At 32.9% G+C, this 15,261-nt stretch overlaps 1 protein-coding gene across 1 annotated transcript; it reads left to right on the top strand.

Moving 5' to 3' along the window:
* The first annotated feature begins 503 nt into the window (after positions 1–503).
* LOC121263262 (aluminum-activated malate transporter 2-like) lies at positions 504–4,250 on the top strand. Its single transcript, XM_041166062.1, has 6 exons — positions 504–915; positions 1,076–1,216; positions 2,149–2,421; positions 2,603–2,721; positions 3,190–3,333; positions 3,528–4,250. Exons 1-6 carry the CDS (start codon positions 558–560, stop codon positions 3,876–3,878), a joined length of 1,386 nt encoding a protein of 461 aa, XP_041021996.1. The 5' UTR covers positions 504–557; the 3' UTR covers positions 3,879–4,250.
* Positions 4,251–15,261: the final 11,011 nt, after the last annotated feature.

The following is a 15,261-nucleotide window of genomic DNA, read 5'->3' as shown; positions in this document are numbered from 1 at the left end:
TTAAAAAAAATGAAAAAGTACAGGAACCATATAAAAAAATTAATTTTTTAATAGAGGAGGACTCAACTCTTTTTTAAAACGACTGCACGGCACTTACGCACTCCACGACTCTATGTATCATTACTCATTGGACTATATATGCTACCTCCACAATATATATATATATATGTATATATGTATACTGTTTAATTCGTGCCGTACAAGCATACGTGTTCCACTATGGTCACTAAGTTCAAATTAATAATGTGTGCACATTGGGATAAAAGGCACAAACTACGACTAAAAAGTGGTGTTTTTTTGTGTTTCCTTTTTTCATGATTTTCTCGAATCTTAATTTAATCCTTGAATTTATAATTCGTGGAGTACATAGGGCCTGTTCCACTTAGGTCTTCGACCCAATATTGATATTTTCTTCCCACTTTTCACATTTCATGGATTACTCTGTGTGTGTGTGTATATATACGGCTTCTCTCCAACCCTTACTGCTCAAAAGGAAGTGGAAGTTCAAGTCAGGCCAAGAGCTAGGGAAAGAAATAAAGAGAGAATATTCAGTACCGATGGGCTCGAGTACTGTAATATCTATCTCAGATGGAGATAATCAGAGGGTAGCTGGGCCTGATGATGATCAAGAGATGAAGAAGAAGTTTCAATTTTCTCTTCTTCCCATTTTTTCCTATCTGAGATCATCAGGTCAAAAGAATAGACTCCAAGTTTCATGTGTTCCTCCTATTATATCCGATCTTAGAGAAAAGACAAATAAGCAGGACATGAGAAAACTGATTCACAGTTTCAAGGTTGGAATAGCGCTGGTTTTGGTTTCATTTCTCTACCTCCTGGATCCTCTTTTTAGTCAAGTTGGAGAAAATGCCATGTGGGCTATTATGACTGTTGTGGTCATCTTTGAGTTCTTTGCAGGTACTAGGTTTGTTTAATTGTATTCATGCATGTAAATTGTACTACTTACTGATCATCATGCATGCATGCATGTAAACTGTAGTACTTAATTTCATTTTCTCTGCTACTTGTGATATTACGGATGATGATATTATTCATGATATGCATGCATGCATGGCAGGTGCTACACTCAGCAAGGGCTTGAACCGTGGAATTGGAACTATATTAGGAGGCGGACTGGGGTGTTTAGCTGCAGCTTTAGCTCAAGAAGTTGGTGGAATTGGCAACGCCATTGTCGTTGGCGCTTCTGTTTTCATCTTTGGTAAGACTTAATATATATATATATATATATATATATATATATATATATATATAATATTCTTGGAAATCATTTGTTCACAAAGATCAAAGACGTTTTCTTAATTGCTTTGTTTCGATCGATCAAATTTGAAGCTTTAATATTTATTAATTGTTCTTTTCTTAACAATATTTTAGCTCATCTGCTGACATGATGATGCCTTTGCCAATATATTTAAGGAAAAAGAAACAATCTTATTAGTTGATCGATATTGGTGCGATGCTGAAGTTGCAAATTACTGCAATTATTCTGTCTTTTGATTTTCAAGATCAAAGTTGAATATCCTGTAATTTATAATTAAGAAATTAATTAATAGCTTAAATATCATATATATTATATGGTCCTCGTAAGTATCATGATGGCAGGCACATATTAATATTAAATTATAAATCAGCACCATATATTATATATATACCTAATTCCCAATTAATCTGGCCGGCAGTATAAGTGCGTTTAAATTAATTTTTGTCAGTATTCACATAATCTATTCATTTATTTCATATATACTACAGAAACTTAATTAATTACCACATAATTTATAAATTTGTACTGCTCTCATAGCTATAGGGCAAGCCTCGTCACTTTATAACATGCTTGCAATATTATAATTATTATATATATATATATATGGTTTTTTATATTTATATTTATTTATGTTGCAACACATGCAACGTCGTACGTACGTACTCATGTATCGTATATTTTTGCCAAGAGCTTTATGTATACATACATACATACATACATACATACATACATATATATATATATATATATAATCGTGCTTATAAATTAGGTAGAAGAATGTTAATATTGGAAGTTCAATATTTAACACATGATCATGTACGTACGGTTGTGATGATGATTAATTAATGATGGTAAAAATGAATTACATGCAGCTGCAGTTGCAACGTACGTGAGACAGGTTCCAAACATTAAGAAAAGATATGACTACGGGGCAATGATATTCATCCTCACCTTCAGTCTAGTAGTGGTATCTGGGATACGTGCTGAAAAGGTCATGAGATTAGCACGTGAACGTCTCTCCACAATTGGTATGGGCTTTGTCACCTGCATTTTTATAAGCTTGCTTGTCTTCCCTGTCTGGGCTAGCGATGAACTTCATGACTCTATTGCCTCCAACTTTGAACACCTCGCTCACTCTATTGAAGGTACGTACGTACGTACGTCGTAACCTTCTTTAATTATCTTATATATATATATGCTAATTATTCAAATAGAACTGGGAGTACTATATATATATATATATATATATATATATATATATATATATATATACATTCTGCATGCATGCTAGCTAGTTAACTTATGATACCTAGCTGTCTGTTGCAGGATGCCTGGAGGAATACATTAATGCTACTACTTTCACCAACGAAAAGGAAAACCAGCCTATAGCAAATTTTAATAGATGCAAATCCATCTTGAATTCCAAATCTAAGGATGAGTCACTGGTATTATGCTTTTCTTCTTATAACTACCTATATTTGATAAACTATACATCAAGTCTGAAATGATCATCTGTTGTCTTAAAAGTTTAAACAAGCTGTAGATTTAGTCATTTATATTTTTCTTAATACTCATTTACACGTATATATAATGGGCTAGACTACTTCTTAATAAGTGGTCCCGGCCATCACGTAGAATATATATTTAATTAAATAGGATATAGAGTAGAGTCAAAATTCGAATTCATAATCTCTGTCCTAATATTATATATATGAAATCACTATTTATATCAAAAGTTTAAACTGATTAGAAGAGAGAGATTTAATCATTTACATTTGTTTTAATTTTAATAAGTAATATTAATTAGTATCCTCTGAAAGACCATGAAATTCACTGTTAAAGCAATTATTAGCTTTAGTTATAAGGGATCGAAAAGAAGCCATGCATGCTCATGCCGTAGCAATTTATTTCAGGCAAATTTCGCAAAATGGGAACCATGGCATGGAAAATTCGGGCTATACTATCCTTGGATAAAATATTTGCAGATTGGAGAACATCTGAGAGAGTTGGCAGCAACTATCCTTTCATTGAAAGGCTGTCTTCAATCCCCAAGACAGGTACTGGACATGATCAGTTCTTCTCTATTAACTCTTACCATGCATTCATTGCCCATTAAAATACTGCATCTGATCTACCTGTTAAACAGAACTGAAAGCAATATAAGTTTTGTTGTTACTTAATTAGAACTTTTGCGAAGATCATTAAAAAATAATTAATCGGCTTATTTCGTCTGAATTGTTTCATTATCTAGCCACCAACAGCTCAGAGAGAAAGAATCAAAGAGCCATGCGAGGCAGTTGGATCGATACTAACATGGAGTCTAAGAGAGCTTGGAGAGAGTATTTCAAAAATGAGAAAATGCCATGCAGGGACGTCGATAGTGCCAAAGTTAAAGTCAACGAGAGCAGAGATAAGCTCGGTCTCAACTAATTGCAAGGTAGATCATCAAGATATCGATCATGAATATCAGGATGGTGGACTCGCGATGGCAACCTTTGTGTTCATATTGATGGAGATTGTGGAAAAGGTGGAAGAATTGGCGAAGGAGGTTGACGAACTTGGAGAGCTCGCTGGTTTCCGTTCTCATCATGAATTGGCTTAATTCGATTTGTCCCTCCAGTACTGTATGAGCAGTACTTATATATATATGCTGTGATACGCACGTACGTAAAGATTTGCCACTTTTTTGGCTTGGGAAAATAGATGTCTATGTCTGAAAAAAGAAGAGCAGAAAAAAAATATATTATATGAGCCTCTACTTCAAAGTAGAGGGAGATAAATTGGGAAGAAATGAAGATTGAGCTGCATGCAGGGGATCGATGCATGTTAATTGATACATTGTAATTACTAGAACCATGAAATTAATCTGATATATTGCTATATTTATATGTATATATATATAATATGCTATATATATGTATATATATATATAGAGAGAGAGAGAGAGAGCTAGTAATGTTCCACCTTAACTATATATGTGAATAATTAAAGAAATAATGATCGACATATGATTAAGCTCATTAATTATAAAGTTAATCTTTTAGTTAATTTTATAGATGTAACTATATATTGCAGTTGATTAAATCCTTTTTTTATAAATATTCATAATATTTAATCTCATTCTTCCCTTTTTAATTAAAGAAATGATCAGGCACTTCAAGTGCCATTGACATCAAGTAGTACTAGAAGTTCATGTCATCGAGTTTGTTATAGTTTTTATAATTGTATTTCGTGTCGAAATCATTTTGCCTCTTCCATGCATGCATGATGGTCAATGAGTTCCAAAGTCTTAGGGCGTCTCCTAAAAGGTAGTAGCTTTAATGCACCTTAATTATCAATAGTATATTTGGTTTACAAGGTGTAAAGGAGAGCACTAAAAATGGTTTTAATTAATATTTATTTAGCATTCGAAAGTTAATATTTAGAAAGATGTTTATAATTTTCAAAGTCATGTTCAATAAAGTCTGATAAAAAAAAAAAAAAAGCAAGGATGAAACTGAGAATATGATGTCTTGAGAAGAAAATAACTCTAATTAAGAAGAAAGAATAATATTATAAGTACAATCTACAAATAACAAATTAACAAACCATTATTAGTATATGAAATTATCAATGTGAGGTCAAATTAGATTGAGATTGAGTCTCTTTTCCCGACTTTTTCTCTACAACAATTAAAATCAAAATTGAACTCCTAAATTGGTCCAGTATGCACACTTGGTACTAAATGCGAGCTCTAAGACTGCGATAGAAATAGAGATGGTCAAAATACTACAAGCTATCTCTCTAATGACAGAATATTTGATGGCATTTTCCTTCTACCAACCTAAAATATCAAATTCCTTCACATATGGGTGTAACTTCGCCAAAGTGGGAATGTGCACGAAAACAGTCGAATCCTTGTCAATGTTTTCTCAGCCTGACCTGACATTATATTATGTTATAGTTTCCCTTGTTCAGTCATAGTCAAACCCACTAACAAAACCACCTAGAAAAATAATAAAAATAACGAAAGAAGCCTGACTCAAGGTATTTATAGTCTTTGCTCGCCTTTCCGCCTCACTTTCTTTCTTCCTACGGGATTGGAGTAATCATTAACAAGAACAGTCAATGACATTTGTATTTCACACTCAGAGATGAAGTTCTTGGATTTATGAAAGATGAACAACTAAGAAAGCATTTGCCAAATATGTTTTCATTAATCAAGAATGAAAGTTGGGGGCTCTAAGACGATTAGATATTGTCCTAGTCTCAACCATAAACAATGTCGACAGCTTTAAGGACTCCATTACCACCTTATGAGAAATCAAAGTCTTTGGTTCTGGGGGAAGTATGGTCGCAAAGCAAAAACTTAAAGGAATTGATGGAAGGGCACCTATACATAACTAATTAGCAGGCTGAGGTCTCGATTAGTAATGGAATTAACCAGACAAATGGCTCCACCAACTAAGATTGACCATGCACTACCACCTAGAATCAAGAAAGAGCTCTCATTCTATCAATCCTTACTATGTCTGGACAGTAAGTTTCCTCGTGTTAAGTCAAATAAGTTGTACCGTTTAAATTCTTCTATAACTTGTGGGTATCACCAAATCTTATACTCCACTTATGTTTTTTCGACTTACTGGCTTCGATAAGAGGTGATACAATGGATTGTAGAACCTCAGTATTAACCTCATAAAATGCGGCAAACTCGTCATACAACCTATTAAGAGTATCTTTAACCTTTAACATGACGAGTTGATCTGCCCATCCCTTATTCCATCTATTTTGTACAGTGGGTTAAGAACAATAACAATATATAGCAAAATGTTAATTTTATTCAAATAAATGTTAATTTTATTCAAATCTCTTTAATATTTCTCATACTTGAGCCTCATGATCAATGCCATAAATAATATGTAAAGTAGAATCAACACTATTTCATCTAATTGCTCATTTACCTGTCAAACTTGTTGACAATATCCATTTGATGTTGCATATAAAGAACTAGAAATGGTGCATGCGACATCCTAAAAAGCCTTAAGAATTCAATAAAGACTTGGACATTTCCCCTTATTCACTTAAAAAACCGAAGTAAACATGTATATGCAAAAATTGATAGGCCATCACTTCTCCAACTCTAGAAACTGTGTAGTGAAGTAACATTGATATATTGACATTTTTTTAAAAAATAATTCTCTGTTCATCTTTTGCAAGACGATAAGTTTTTATAGACTTATTATCATTGGTCTTACAAGAGAGCTGATAATAAGCTTATACAGAGTTTCTATCTTGTAGTGGATGAATGAAGAATTGTTTTGAAAAAATATCGATATATCATTGTTATTTCACTGGTCGAGGTCTGAGATTGTGCACTGATGTAATATTGAAACCCCACATTTCCTCAGAATAATTCTCCCTCAGTGCCTACAAGACGGGAAACTGGTCTAGACTTATTACGATTTGTCTTACAAGCTTACAACACAACTGATAATTAATAAGTTTATATAGGCTTCCCATTTTACAAATAATTATACTGATGAAATGCATGACTTTCATTGTTACTTCACTGCACAGTTGGAGACACTTTGCAGTGCAATAAAAATGAAAGACCTTCCCCTAATCAAAATAAGTCTTTGTTCATTCTCTGCAAGACGGGAAGCTTGTGTAAATTTATTATCATCCACTTTGTATGTGATAGAAAATTTTGACCTATAATTGTTTAGTTTCATTTTTTAAGTGTATCGGGATGGAAGAGAAATGTCATTTAAGAGGTATAAATGAAATCGTGTGGAATTAAATTTTCATCTTACATCATTATGCGTGTAGAGGAATGTCTAGGGAACTATCTTGTCAAACCATTCCCGAAACATTGCCGTTGTTGATTTCAAATCTTAATTTGTATTGGGAAAAACAAAAACAACATGACTCAGAACATGTTAGATCTAAGTTCGAATCTTTTGAGTGGAATTGGCTAGGTACAGAATTGCATGCATCTTTTTTTGATCCCGTGTTCTTTACTATTGATTTTATTGTTGCCCCATCCATGCATTTTTTTTTTCTTTTATCCATATCACATAGTATTGTTCATTCGGGTTCCAGCTTGGGAACCTAGGTATACTTGAACCGGAACACGGGTTTCAAAACTGGGTCAGAACCCGGATCGGGTTAGCCCGGGTCAAACCTGGATTGAAACCGGGTTTAAAATACCTAAAACCCAGGTTTTCGAGTTGCACCCGATTTTTTTTTTAATCAAAGCCTACATATTATGAATATTTTTTCATAAAAAAAATGTTGATGTAGCATTCAAAATCTATTTATTTAATTTTTTAAAACAAAATTGTTTATAAAATAATATTACATTGTTTATATGAAAACCACATATTATATTGTTTATATGCATTTTGAATCTTCAATCAAATGATCATCATCTATTAGCATTAGGACTGATCTTTAATTTCCAAGAATCCCAATTAATAAATAATTATAACCCAAGTTAACTATGTTACTTCCATAGCCCATCATCCCTAAGATCAAGTACAGGTTGTACCCATGTCTCTTCGTTTTACTACAATGCATGTAATGCTTAAAAGAAAATTAGTAAGAAAACAAGTAATGGACCATCGGAGAACATGGTGATGCAATTAAAGAAACTGGGTCCCTCCCAACACCCAATATTTGACATTATTAATAATAATATTATGGATACTAAACTTTTGTTGAAATTACCAAAACCCAGGTCCCACAATTCATATATTTCTTATATAAAGAGAAGATCTAAAGCAATTGAAAATGATTAGTATATATAATTTTGACGTTTTGCATCAGTTTCCATTGCAGGAGTTTTGCAGGTTGGGTAATGATTGCACACTCGATCTTTATTCCGAAACTCTTTTGGGAATATGGGAAACTTTGATCACAATGGCATTGTGGGCATTGCAAAAACATTAATCCTTTTGGTACGTACAAAATGACATGAATTATTATTTATTTGAGCAAATAATACAAGGTTTGATCAAACCAGACGTAAGATGGTATCATTCATGCACAATAGTCGCTAGAAAGGAACAAAAAAAAAAAGAAAAAAAAAAGAAAAAGAAACATCAAAACATTCAAACCAGGGGAAAAAAAAGGGTTCCGGGTTTTTCTATAAGGGTACCGGCCCGGATTTATTCCTGACTGGAACCCGTAACTGGGTTCTGGATGAACAGTCCGAATATCACATAACATTTGTAATACATAGTTCTATATACTTGTATAATATTTGCATTCTTTTGATGTTATTCTAATTATAATTTTAATCACTAGTATTCTACTTACTTTAGTAATTATAACTAGTGTGTTGTTTTGTTGACTAATTATAATATGGTATTCTAATTATAACAATGAAAATAGTATTTTAAATGAGGTTCTAATCATGGATTAACGTTACAATTCTTTTGATTTGATTAGATATAATCTTTATAACTAGTTTTTAGTTACTTTACTAATTATAACTAGTATTCTAAATATTTTGATGTATCAAATGGTTGAGTGATTATCACTACTTGTACGGGTAATGTTACGTGGAAACGCAAATGCAACACATTTTGAAAATTCACACAGTTAACTATTGTAACAAATATATAAATAAATCTCAATTGTCCAATATATGTATTTAATATACACGCATAAAACCACTAGCTGAAAGCTCTCTCTCTCTTTTCTCTCCAAAGAGCCAACCCTGTAAAAACCCAACCCAAGGGGGTGGAGCTTCGGCTCCTCCCTCTCTCCTCCCATCTGGTTAGATCAGAGACTGTGTAACTATTTATTTTCCAGTTTTGTTTGTTTTTCCGTCCAAACTATGGCGAAACGCTAATTTGCTGTTTTCTGAAACCCATCGGCCACCACATGCCCCTTCACAGGATTCTCAGGCTGCTGATCCTTTGGACGGCCAAAGGTTTTCGTCGAACGAAGTGGTGCGTGAGTCACACACGCGGGTCATAGCAGTGTGTGAGATCCATGCACCATCGCACTAGGAAACTTCTACTGCTACGTGCGGCGTTTTTGGGATTAGGGACCTCAGTTTCTTCAGACTCGACTGGCCGCCACACTCCTAGCTTGACGCGTATCCCTCACACACCACCACAATCTCTTTGTTTCTTGTATTTTGCTTTCCTTCAAGCTGAAAATTCAGATCTACAGTTGTAATATGTCATTTTCACATCCATCTTTATGTTTATTGTTATTTCTTTTTGTTTAGGTAAAAAAATAAAAAAGTATCTTTGACATTTTGTCCATAGAGTGAAAGTCCTCCTCTAGAGGTGGGGTTTGACATATCTATTTTAGGTAGAATGTGGTGTCTCAGACGGTTTGTCTGTAGAGAGTTATAGAAGTTAAGACCATACTAGTCACAAATAAGTTTGTGTACTGGTGGAGCCCCAACTGTGAATAATTGGCTTGTAATTTGGGTTTTTCTCTGTATATATTAGGTCACAGCTATAGCTTCGCTTTCATGAATGGATAAAGTCTATTTCCTATAATATATATGCACAAATACATTAAATATACACAAATACATGCTTAATAATCACAACATACATTAAATCTCAATATCTATTATTTAATCACAACATGCATTAAATCCCAAACATGCATTAAATACAAAGTGATAAATCCACAACTTATAATAAATTAACAGCATCCATGAATTCTCAACATAAATTAAATCATAAGTAATTAATCCACAACATGCATTAAATCCCAACTTTCATTCAATCCTAAGTAATCAATCTACAACATTTATTAATTAAATCCACAACATGCATTACATCTCAAAGTCCATTACACAATATACATAAATAACTGTGTTACATTTATATTAAGAGTTGGGGTTGTCCATAACTTTTACCTCAAAATACGTATCTAGAAAGATGTCAAACAACTTAAGAGAGGATGGCTTAATCAAATGTGATTACAATTGTCATTAAAGCTATATATTTGAATTCAAAATTGTCATTAAAACTTTGGATATGCTTACTGCCAAGTGTTCGAGCACATATTCAAACATTAACTTGGACAAACATTCGAACACACACCAACCAATCGAAAACTCAAGCGTGCATTTGAACATGCACCAGCCATTCTAACATTAACATGAAAGGTATGTTTGAACATTAACATACCATTGGTTCAAACCCTCACCAACCTTTTGAACAGAAAGCCGTGTGTGAAATTCCTCTATGACACGCACAATTTACACTCTCTAGGAGGTCAGTAAACTCTCTCTCTCTCACTTCTTACTCTCTCTAACAAGTCACTGAACTTTCTCCATCATTACATATCCATCTCTTTCCCAAACAAATCTCACTATCACTCTTAAAAAATTAAATAAAGTAAACCCAACAAGTTGTTACAAGCATATATCAATAAATTCGAATATTATGCCAACAATAACTACAAGAAGTTGAAACTGAAAGCTTTTGATCATTTTCTCTAGATTTTTCATACGTCAGTTCTTTGGAGAATGCCCAACAAATACTATCTCTCCCAATCTCTATTTATCTCGCACAATCTCTCTCTCTCCGACCCTTTCTATTTGCAAGGAAGAGCAAGAAGTAAAATAGAGAATGAAAATGGAGGATGCAATGAGGATGAGAGCTCTAGATATATGATTTAAACGTTCAAATATTGACTTGTCTGTTTGAACGCGAAAATTTGTTTTAGCACCCAAGTTTGCTCATACTTTATGTTAGGGCAATTGACGTTCAAACTATATGTTTTAGGTTCGAACGAATGGTCCATTACATTCAAACGGGTAGTTTCAAATTTTAATCACTAGTATCCTAATTATAATTTTCAAGGCACAACTGTTCGAACGGAGGTGATTTACATTAGAACATAATTGATCTTATGTGATTTTTCATTCGAACAAAATAGCATCGATCCCTTTTGACGTTTGTATAAGATCAAAGTTATGTTCCTTTGAAAATTCATTCAAATTGACAAAAATATCATTCAAATATATGCTCAAACTATTTTATCTCTATTTGAACATACCACTGCATGATTCAATGTAAATGTGATTTGTTATAAAAAGCATGTTATATATATATATATAATATCTATATATACATATGTAGTATAGGATATATCTAACTAATTTATAGTATATAATATATCTATACTGTGTATTTTAGTAACTATAATGCTTAGGAAGGTGATATATAGTATATATACATTATATACTATGTAGATGATAATAAAAATATAGTATATATACATTACTAGATATTGCATGTATTGTATAGTATGTAGATATATATATAATTTAATTATAGATATAGTTGTATATATTAGAGATATTGTGGTTAATAGACTAATACGTAGATTGATCTATAGTACATAGTTTATAGTAAATATATTACACTATCTTTACTACATAGTTGAATGTAGAATATACTATACATATTCTAGTATACTATGTATAGTATGTATACATAGTGTGTGTGTATATATATACACTACATACTATACTATATACTACATACTATATATATACTACTTGGTATACATAGTATTTTGGCATTAGTTCTTTATAATAATATACATAATCTTCTTTATTACAATTTAAAAATATATGAATTTGAATAGTTAAATGAGATTTATAATAGTTTGATAGATTTCTAGTATATATATAGAACATATATATTTATAATATACTAAAACATATATTAGATAGCTTTAGTTTCTATAATTATAAGTTAACTAATCTATATAGATTAATAAATTAGATTAATAGAATCAAGTACATAAATTAGATTAATAAGAATTATTGTATGCCATTCGAACATAACTTATACTGTCAAACACTATAAAGTATGTTTGAATGCTAAATATAACGTTGGAACATTTAATCACGTAACATATGAATACTATATAATCCATTTGAACGCAAACCAATGTGAATAAACACTCCAGCCATTCCCTCTGTTGGCACACATCATTCAAACTTTAAATCTCTCTTTCTCACGCTCGTTAGAATAACCAACCACCACTCGTCATTATCACCGTCACATAGCTTCCTAGCTCTGAAAAGGTACGTTGTTCCTCATTTATTTAATATAGCTTATTCTTTGAGTTGTTTTCAAATAGGATTCAAATCCCTTTTATGAATCTAAGCCCCATTGTTTTATTTTTCGGCCATTACACACAGTGGATGGCCATGTGAATGAGGGAGTAAACTCATTCCCATTAATCTTGAAGATTGATGGCTTTTAATTCCAGGAACAAGTTGACTTAGCCATTGATGCCTTCTAAAGTCTCTCGTTTGAATATTTTCTCTAAACGTTCGAATGTTTAAAGTTGTCAAACACTATTTTTTAACGTTCAAACACTAAATAGTAGAGTTTGAACTATTACATAACGTTTGAATATAAGTTTGAACGTTTAGTTAATGTTGGTTCGGACCACGTCGTTCGCCACTACCGGTACTTGTTGTTCGAATGATGAAAAACGTGTTCAACATACGTTTTGTTCACAGTAGCTTGTTGTTCGAACGAGGTTTACATTAGTTCGAACAACAATCCAAATAAGTGTACTAGTTACATTTTGTTTACATACTACTTGTTCTTTTAACAAATGTTTACATTCATTCGAACACCAACCTAAGTACGTGTTCAACTTCTCACTTTTTTTCACATACTGCTTGTTGTTCAAACGAAATTTACATTCACTCAAACACCAATTCGAATACGTAGTTCAACTTACGTTTTGTCCGCATACTGCTTGTTGTTCGAATGAAGTTTATATTCATTCGAACATCAACCCAAGTATCAATTCTAATAACACTTCACATACAGTCTTTTGTTTGAATGATGTTCATATTAATTCGAACACACACCAAAATACATAATCTACTTAAAATACCAATGTATCTTCAACTATTTATAAATCTTAAGGATCATTTTTCTAATCCTGAGATTTTATACATCGCGTGTACTTCTAGATCGAAATGTGCTAGATCATCAAAGGGAACATCGTTGACTGCAGTAAACCGGCCTCCCAAGTTGATACTTATTTAGAGGGTCATTAAGCAGTGACTTCAACGACATCATTTGGGAGAGTAGGACCTTGGAGTCTATATTCAATTATAAGAAATGGAGTCCCATCTCTGACCAGTCAAGGATTTCCTATCTTGACCTAGTGTATGAGTTCTATCGAGGAGTTAGTGAGATGGGTGTCGCAAATGAGGCATTCGCCATCACTATACAGAGGTGAGATTTACATTCCTAACCAACAAGATAACTGCATTGGAAGCGGTTGAGTAAGAAGATGGAACCGAGGAGCTCATGGAGTAGACTATCCTAGAGGGCAAGCTTTCCGATTAGAAGGTACATCGGTTGAGATATAACTCCTTATCATGGTGGCAAGGCCATCGGGCAGGTTGACTGCATAGCATTCCTTCAAATGTTGGCGCTGATCGTCACATATAATATAGACCCAAGGAAGCATATGACGAATTTCAACATCAATCAGGCTAGATTTATATTGCAATTGGTAAAAGGCTATTCGATTTATCTATCCCTATATTACCTATCCCGGATCAGAGATGAGTCTCGGTACTTGTTCGGAAGTAGTCTGCCATTTGCGCTAATGATCTCTAGACTGCTTCTGTCTGCAGGTGTGGTGGTGACTCTAGCTGAGCATTGATAATCACAAATCACACTGTTAAATATCGTCACCTTGGACAAAAGCATAGGCCACCTCCGTAGTAGGCAACTGTCAGAGCCTGGTCACGAGTACTCCACCATGAGGGAGACTACTACCCCAACCTAATAGTGGGACATACAAATGAGATTGCTGATATTATGCGCACAGAGATCAATACGACATTTATTGATATTGTATGCACAAAGATGCACATTGATATTGCTAATATTCTGCCCACAGGGTACGAGAATTGCTAAGATATGGAAAAGTTTGGTCGATGATATTGAGAGAAGCATGACGCCTCTTATTTGCCGACTAAACAGGGTGGGTCATCATTTGCTTAAGATAGAGGAGATTCTTAAGAGTTTGGGCATGTAAATTAATTACAAGACATAATATTTTATTTTGTGACTTGTTATATATTTTAATATGATTTTCTATCTAGTTAATGGTTTTACACAATGGCCATCATGTAAAAATATTTACGCATGATCTATTTTTATATTTAATGAAACTAAAAGGCTGTAAGGTCGAATGAAATCTGTGCGTTTGAACAACCTGCAGTTTGTTCGAATACCTTATATTCTCTTTTGAACAACATTAATTACGTTCAAAGTACAACATTTCAGTTCCAACAACATTCAATACTTCACGCCCAAAATATATGCAATCCTTCCTCCAAAATGTCCATTTGAATTACTATTATACGTATGAATAGAAATTTATGTTTGTTCGTGCGGTAGGCCATCAGTTCGAACAACAAATATGTTTGGGGACGATATATTTTCCTCCCAGATCCTTTTGTTCAAACATCATGTTTATTGTTCGAATGATAATCGGGCTACGGAGACTTTTTGGGATGACACAAGAATTTCATCCCTAAAAGTGAATTTTGGGAAGAAATTGTCCAAAAAATATTTCGTCTCATAGGATCAAATTTGTTGTAGGGATAGTTACAACTGTATTTATAATACACTTCATTGATATAAGTATATGCATGAATATTATATAACAAGATACAAATATTACTCATCTATATGTTATAAAGTTTTCCTAATTCTTTGTTCTTACTGTGGATGTTTTGGTACTCGAAAGTCTCTTTTGTTTTAATTCACATATGAGCTATATATCTTTATATAAATTTGGATTTTTCTTAGTTTTTGTGAAATATATATGTTGTAAAAAATAGTTTTGGTAGAGATATTAATGTTATTTAACTGTAATTTACATTGTTCTTGAAATATATGCTTTTATAAAGGTCCTTGTCTCCTTGAGATATGTGTGTGAGACTGGGTTCTTTATTTTATTTTTTGAAG

The sequence above is a fragment of the Juglans microcarpa x Juglans regia genome, chromosome 4S, assembly GCF_004785595.1.
Source record: "Juglans microcarpa x Juglans regia isolate MS1-56 chromosome 4S, Jm3101_v1.0, whole genome shotgun sequence".
Classification (NCBI taxonomy): domain Eukaryota; kingdom Viridiplantae; phylum Streptophyta; class Magnoliopsida; order Fagales; family Juglandaceae; genus Juglans; species Juglans microcarpa x Juglans regia.
This window is presented reverse-complemented; position numbering and strand designations above follow the sequence as displayed.

Excerpts from the sequence above, each read along its gene's own strand:
- LOC121263262 (XM_041166062.1), top strand. The coding sequence starts at position 558 with ATGGGCTCGAGTACTGTAATATCTATCTCAGATGGAGATAATCAGAGG. Across the intron at positions 916-1,075 it reads CATCTTTGAGTTCTTTGCAG|GTGCTACACTCAGCAAGGGC; the intron begins GTACTAGGTTTG and ends CATGCATGGCAG. Across the intron at positions 2,722-3,189 it reads AATCTAAGGATGAGTCACTG|GCAAATTTCGCAAAATGGGA; the intron begins GTATTATGCTTT and ends AATTTATTTCAG.